The 8,068-nt window shown below is 41.6% G+C and overlaps 1 protein-coding gene across 4 annotated transcripts in view; it reads left to right on the top strand.

Annotated features, from left to right (window-relative positions):
* fynb (FYN proto-oncogene, Src family tyrosine kinase b) overlaps positions 1–8,068 on the top strand; it is a 96,414-nt gene that overhangs the window by 49,398 nt on the left and 38,948 nt on the right. For all 4 annotated transcript variants that reach the window (XM_032542438.1, XM_032542436.1, XM_032542439.1 and 1 more), the window contains one exon: positions 2,195–2,451. In XM_032542438.1, coding sequence (XP_032398329.1) covers positions 2,205–2,451 — 247 coding nt within the window. In that variant the 5' untranslated portion in view covers positions 2,195–2,204. The remainder of the gene's footprint in view (positions 1–2,194; positions 2,452–8,068) is intronic.

The following is an 8,068-nucleotide window of genomic DNA, read 5'->3' as shown; positions in this document are numbered from 1 at the left end:
GGTCCCCTACTGGAGCTGCTGCCCCCCAGATAATCGTATGGCGACGGATGGATGGATGGATGGATGGATATTTTGGATATGGTTGGATTTATCAGTAGATATTGATAGGATATTGTGTTATTGCGTTGCTGTTGGGTTACTGCCTATCATTAGATTGGGCTGTGCTTATCTTTTTCCGAGTGGTTATTGTTTGTCAGTGACATTGTCATTTTGCAAGAGTGTGGTTCCTCCCTCTGATCACTTGTTTATTGCTGCTGCTGCTAAGAAGGGGAAGCCCACACTCCTTTTTTGTTATTCTTCTCTCTGTCCTCCGTGTGTCACAAGTGAACACAAGTCTTGCAGTCAGATGAGGTGACTGAGCCAGAAGACAGAGGGAAGGCAGGGGGAAGAAAGAAAGAGCAGGGAGTGGAAAATATTCTCAAGTGACACATTTAAGGACAGACTGGAGCTGAAGGCCAGACCGGCACTTTGTCTTCCAAGGAGAGCCTGGATTTATCGCCCGTTGTGTCTGCGCTGATACACCATGCGGACACTGGTATTTCATCCTTGTTTTGCAGAGAAACAATTAGATGTCAATCCTTCCTCTGGGAGTACACAACATTGTCCAAGGGTAATCTCGTGCCCCGCTGGGGCGTGGCGGGTGCCTTTTTTCTGAGCATTTCATTTCGCAGAGGGAAAGACATGACTATGATACATGTAGCTTAGTCATAAATAAACTATTGAGCAAGTAATGTTTTTAGACTTTAGTCTGGAGCAGTGTTTACATTACTCCCTACAAGCACATGTGCACCACAGTGTTGATTTTGTCACCCATTTTTAATTTAGTCTTTAGTCTTTAGTTTAAGTCATATTTAGTTATTCACATATGTTTTTTTTGTGAATTTGTCAATTTAGAGTAGTTTTAGTCAAAAGTGAACTCAAGGTATCTTGTGTCTTTTTTTAAATAAATTATTTCTGAGATTTTTTCTGATAAACATTTCAGTCAAATAGTGTTTAACACATCTCAAAGATTGGTTAAATGTCATAATTACCGGACAAAATACACTTGATTTTTGCTGAAAGCAACTTACGTGTCTGCTTTTATATCGACATTCTGTAGCCTATTTTGCGGTCAATACTGCCAATGTTATCAAATCAGTATATATTAATGTTTAACATGAAGTATACTACTGCTTGAGTGCATTGTACCAATGGGAAACATACATGAGTACAGACGAGGCTAGCAGCAGCAGCGCCTCGTCAGACACGTTTCTAGTGTGCAAAGACATAGAACACACCACGCAGCCGCCACGCTCACGCCACGCAGGCAGTGTGCAAGCGGCCTAAGGTACGGTAGCTGGTTTTGCAACTTAGAATTCCAGCTTTTAAAGTGGAATGTCAGAATTTGCAGCTTCCCCTGCACTACAGTCAAACGTTTTCTATAAAGAGGATTATGGTAGAGGATGTATCAGTAGACACATTGCATATTCAAAAATATAGTTGAATGCTTTAATAGTGTCCAACGTGCGAATGACAGGAATGACCCTGTCCTCCCACCGCTCTGTCCTCCCACCACTCTGTCCTCCCCCCAGTCTCCACGAGGATCAACAGGGTGATGTTGACAGCACAGCGCCATGCCTCAACATCTCCCCTTCTCTTTGGCCGGCCTCCCTGACATCAGTATTACAGTAGCCATTATTCCTCCTGAGCAAGAGAGACACTCTTACACACACACACACACACACTGTGTGAGTCATCCAGAGACCAAGCTGTGTGTCAGGCTATAAACAAAAGCTCCCTGCCTCCCAGAGCAGAGTGCTAATCAGTGGAAGGATGTCATCTGTAGAGAAAGCAGTGTGATGCATTCAGTTCACTTTGTTGCGCTGAGTGGCCGAGCGTTGCCAGACAGCATGTTTCATCCTATCAATCCATCATCCAGCTTATAGTGTATAAGTGGAATTTACTGCCTGCATTAAGGCTCTTTTAGCCTGTTTTTATTTCTCCTTCCCATTATCACATGAAATCTGCCACTGATCCAAATGGGTCCATCACTCAGTCTGCCTTAACATGCTGTCTTACAGAAATCCCTTGAAGTTTTTATCTTAGCTGCACAGTCTTTTTGTTTTAATGTAGCACATTTATGTTTTTCTAGCCATTTCCCTTCTGATTTACCAGTTTCTTCTAACCCAACTTTTCTTTCTACTGTCGTCCACAGATTATAGATAATGGGCTGTGTGCAATGCAAGGATAAGGAAGCAACCAAACTCACAGACGACCGAGACACCAGCATCTCCCAGGGAGCCGCCTACCGATATGGGGCCGACCCCACGCCACAGCACTACCCCAGCTTCGGGGTCACCGCCATCCCCAACTACAACAACTTCCACGCTCCCGTTGGACAGGGGATGACCGTCTTCGGGGGGGTCAGCACTTCCTCTCATACTGGAACCCTAAGGACTCGTGGTGGGACAGGTAAGGGATGTGTGATGTTCAAAGTTAGGGAGGTCATGGTCAGTCAGGGGCGTTTCTAGGACTTGAGGAGGTTGGGGGCTTAGCCCGGACCCATTTAAATAAACTGAATGTAATGCAAAAGGCTTGTTAAAAGCCAGTGTATGTTCATTTTAATCTGTAGATGTTAGTTCGATGGCACCAACATTTGGTCTAATCATAACATTAAACACTTAATTTCCTGCTTTCTGGTGAATTTATATGCACCAATTTCTACATTTTCTAAATCAGTTTAAAATGGATATATCTTTATGTAAAGGGTAACGTAGATGATAATCCAAATTTCAACTATTAATGGAATATATTGCAGTAGGGCTCTCAGGCATTCTGTATTGCTTTCAACTTATGATTCTCCTGTAGATCAACTTTTTTTTTTATTTATGGGACATTTTAGGCCTTTATTTTGACAGATGAAGACAAGAAAGGGGGATTGACATGCAGCAAATGGCCACAGGCCAGAATCAAACCCGGCGCGCTGCGTTGAGGAGTAAACCTCTATATATGGACGCCTGCTTTACCCACTGAGCTATCTGGGCGCCCAACATTTCTAATTATATCTGAGACACATGTACACATGTAGCCAAGGCATCATTTACTCTTTTCTCATATTTTGGTTGGAAAATGACCACCTTTATCGTTAATTTTAATTAATTAATAAATCCCCGGACTGTAATATTTCAGATGTGTTTGAGCAAGATTTCTGCTCATGTTTTAAAACTTCCCCATCCTATCCCGTCTGTGTTCTCTGAGATTTGGAGTAATCGTGATATTTTGAGAAAAATAAAGATAAAAAAAAGATAGAAAATAGTTTACCTGCACCATAGTCTGCTGTGCATTACGGTATTGCTCTGCTGATACGGTAGACCTCAGACCCTCTGACAAACACACAGCCGTTTGAGACTCTGGTCTCTGAATGAGGAGTTTAGGGATGTGACTGACCGCTGCTCTACGTCAGAGGTGAAAAACCAAAACTACGCCAGAAATACACGGAGCTCACACGCCACACATCTGCCCCAGCATGCCCACAGTGGAGCGCATCCATAAACCTGAAACTGCACAAGCCACAGAAGGCACGCTGCTCATCTCTATTTTTTACAGCAAGAGTGGACACTAAGCAACGCACAGATTAACCTCATTTTTGGCCTTAGCAAACTTTGGAGTTTTTTTCACATGCTGCAACAACTAGTAATGTTAGAAAAACTACAACACCACACCGGATCTGGCTAGACCGTAAACAAAACAACAGGCACGCACGTTTGGGCTTGTTAGCCTGTCAAAGAGTAGTAACGTTAGGTTTTGAGTGGATGGCGATGGCAAAATAAATGCCAATAAGATTCTGAATGGAAAGTTAACTTTTTTAAAGTTGCTAAATGGTTCCATTGACAAGACCAAAGTGATCTGTGTGTTTGGTTGTTGTGAACTGAGCTATCATCGCAGCACGGCCAGTCTGAAATACCACTTGATGGCCAAGCACACAGCTGTTGCCCCCCCCCCCCCCCATAATGGGACAAAAAGAAATCAAGGGATATTTAGAATAGATAAAAATCTGCGATTAATTACCAGTTAACTATGACATTAATGCAATTAATCTCGATTAAATATTTTAATCATTTGACAGCACTAATATAAATTCTTGCCTCACCTAATGTCATGTCACCTAAGGCCTGGCCCGTTGTTCATACTATAGAATAATTTATTGCTTGTCTTTGTTGAATAATACAGAAGATGAAGAGCTTAAAAAATAATGAAATTAAAAAAAAAAAATTGCGATTGCAATATATGTGATAAAAAATCGCAATTCCATTATTTTCAAAATCACCCTAGTAAGTACATTTGCATGCCGTTTTTTGTGCTAAGATCGACGCTATGGTTGTACGTTTGACTAAGTTTAGGGACAAAAACAGCTTGATTAGGTTTAGAGAAAGATTGTAGTTTTGGTTAAAATAACGACTTCGTAAAGGTTCGGGGCCTTCGTCGTCATGGTGACAGCAGTGACAGCTAGGTTACGGTCATGATCGTGGCCTTGATTAAAAAACGTTGACTCTCGATATGAAACAGGGAACGAACTGCTGTGGCAAAGTCCAATGGAAGGTAGACCAAGTGTCTGTCCTCCACGGACTTGAATGTGACTGATAAAGAAAGCAGTACAGTGAAACTACCCTGATTAAATAAAGGTAACCACAACACATGACAATCAAAAGTGAGGAGTGCTCATCCATTCAAGATCTCTGCAGGAACAAGTTGAAGAGACAGTCAAAGCTCGGAGAGACAGGTGTGTGTGTTCACAAGGAACACAGAAGGAGGAAGTAATTCATTTGAAGGGTACTTCTTAGAGCAATGTGCCTTTATCGTTTTGTCAGAACAAGGAAAGTATCTTCATTTTATGCACCCAGTGATTCTCGCACACAGCCGCTCACACACACACACACACACACACACACACAACTGAAACACCTCTGAATGCAGAAGCACAACCTCTTAGGGATTATTTGTGCTGTTAAAGACTTCCTATGGCATCCCAAAATCCTGACAATCCTCACTCACAGCCCCGACCCCAGCCCGGCCCTGTCAGGAACGTCCGGCTGGCATTATCACAGGGCTTTGTGCGCCGGCATCATTGTTTATATGGGGAATATTCCAACTCAGGATATCCTTTATGTTTGACTGAGCCCGGGCTGCTCTGCAGAGGAACTCAGCATTTCCACTCAACTTAGCAGGAGTCCTCTCCCTCAAAGTGTGGATTATTTTCCGCACTGCATAATCCAAATCCACTCAGTGGCAGCGGAGCTGAAAGGGGACCGGATAGAGTTTAGCTTTTTAATTTTCTTCTGGTGGGGAAATTTGGACACAAGCCGCCGTTCCCTCTCAACCCCTTTTATAACACAGCTGCCTATCTAGTTTGCCCAACAGCCACAATCAAGCAGCTCAGTCCCACTGCAGAGGAACCCACACTGCAGTTAGCATCACAAATAAATCTTAGTGATTATCAGATTATCTTTTTTCTAATGTCGGTTTCCCCAAATAGAAATTCCCAGCTAGTCTTATGACCTTATATGGCTAATTGGGTAGGATCCCAGCAGACGACTCTGAGAGGAATCAATAAAGCAGTTTATACATAACGCCCACCTCTGCTAACCGAATGGAACATTCAAGCAGTGCAAACCACAGCTGCGATGCATTCAGGGTCTTGTTATGTTGTGGTAGGGGCTGTATATACATCTTCACTGATTTGACACTGAATAAATTCAATTCCTATACACAAGGTACCGATTCGATGTTTGATTTTATTTCATATTGATTTGATTAGGTTTATTCAGTTATATTTCCAATTTTTCTTGGCTATGAAAGAGATTCTCAGACAACTCAAAAAATATAAATGTCAACATCAAGACTTTATCCCAAAGCAGTTACATTAATGTACTTTTTTTACTTTACATGAACACACTACAGCAGTCAATCCAATAAAGTGCAACACCACTCCAGTGACCAGAGACGTTCTTTAAGTGTTTTCTTCAGTGTAGAGGGTATGATGCAGAGACGGTATATCTCGGGCCATACATCTGTGAAAAGGGGCATGTTTCTCCCTTGCCGAGCCTCTTAAAGGATCAAATTTGGGATTTTGTGAAACGATATGGAACTATTCAAATGAAGACCGATTTGAGTCAAAAACCCGTTTTTTTTTTTAAACCCTGCCCCAGTTGTGAAGTGATTCAATCAGACAGTCGTCTCTCCATTCTCCCTGTTCGTTATCACATGCAGAGCAGCAGGTCCTCTCTATCTGCAGTCCTATCAGCAAGAGCCTCACATACACTCTGCATTCTAACACTGTTTCCCAGAAAGCCTTGGTCTGGAGTCATACGACTTGGGAAATAAAAATGTGATCAAGAGAGTTCAAGTGAACTTTGAAGAAGTGGCCCATTCAACTTCCATTTGTCAAACACTCAGAGGCATGAAACAGCTTCAGTCTCCGAGCTGAGCAAAACACTCTGAGTGCTGCTTTTGTCTCATGTGCTGTGTGATGAGAAGAGACAACTCAAACTAAGAAACCGGTAGTCAGTTAGATAGAGATCTAAGGCCTTTTAAAGGGCAATTCCAGTTTATTAACTGTTTCATCATCAGTGTTTGGGAAGTTACTTTTGAAAAGTAGTGTTTGCTCGTTACTCATTACTTCTTAAAGTAATCCGTTACTTTACTTAGTTACCCCTATAAAAAGTAACTTTTAGAGCCTGACCGATATATCGGCCGGCCGATAGACATTTCCCGATCTATCAGTATTGGCATATATATAGATATATACACTACCGGTCAAAAGTTTGGGGTCACTTACAAATTTCCATGCCACTAAACCATATAGATCATAATACCAGCTGATCTGAGGTGGTGTAGATCTTTAATGCAATATCTACATGCCCATTATCGCAACCATTTATCCATGTTCCGAGGCTCTTCTGTTCACTAATCTGATATCATTTTAAAGAACTAACTAGAAAAACATTGGAAATCCTTTTACAATTATGTAAGCACATAATGTAATTTGAAAACTGCTGACCGGGTTAAAAAAACAATGCAACTGACCTCAGCTGGTATTCTTCTACAATGGAGTGCAATGGAAATTTCTAAGTGACCCCAAACTTTTGACGGGTAGTGATATATACATATATATATATATATATATATATATATATATATATATCTATTATATATACTACATATTCCTTCATCAGAATAATTAATGACAAATAATGAGGGTTGGCGTTGCATAGTTGTTCCACCAGAGGTCGCTCTACATGTCCTGTTAGTAACACCGATTTTTTTTTTTTTGTTATTGTGTTTTTGTACAAAGGAATTTAAATTTCATATCTTAACTTTGTTTTTATCATAACTTTAATATATTTTGATGTTCCTCTGTTCTGTTGTGACAATGAACCGAATTATTATCATATTTTAGTGGGAACTCATAAATAACTACAAATAACTAATGTTAGGGAAATCTGTTTGTGTTTTGTTACGTGTTTCTGGATTTGTTTTTATTAAATATATATCGGAATATCGGATATCAGTATTGGCCTTAAAAATCCTTTATAAGTCGGGCTTTTAAAAGCAGGCGTCTCTGACAGAGAGGCTGTACAAAAACTATCTTTGACCATAAAGCCAGTCTCTGGTTTATCAGTGAAGGGTCTGAACTACACTGCAGACTGGACTCTCTACTCACAGAGTGACGGCTGATTCATTATGAACCAGTCCAGCGCTGGTTGAATGAATCGGCAGGTCATGGGCGTTACGTGGTGTCAGTGTGTGTCATGTCTGTATCGACTTGTAGCGCACACGATTGTCGTAAAACACATGCAACCTTTTTTCTGGAAATCCTTGCGTGTCCGTGAGACCGACATGAGTCCACAGCGGTATGAGCCCATCTCCACCGCATCCATCTGTGATGTTGTCAGCTTTGTGTCTGCCTGGCGTGCTCTGTTTGTGGGACGGCCAATTTAGCCGCCAGTCGTCAGCGATGTCGTGGCATGTGTCTCGTAGCTCTCCTCTCGGAGCGCCGTCCGGCAAAAAGCCGTGAAGCTTTCAAAAGTTA

This window comes from Etheostoma spectabile, chromosome 18 (assembly GCF_008692095.1).
Source record: "Etheostoma spectabile isolate EspeVRDwgs_2016 chromosome 18, UIUC_Espe_1.0, whole genome shotgun sequence".
Classification (NCBI taxonomy): domain Eukaryota; kingdom Metazoa; phylum Chordata; class Actinopteri; order Perciformes; family Percidae; genus Etheostoma; species Etheostoma spectabile.
The sequence above is the reverse complement of the archived record's forward strand: the minus strand, read 5'-3'. Positions and strand labels throughout refer to the sequence as shown.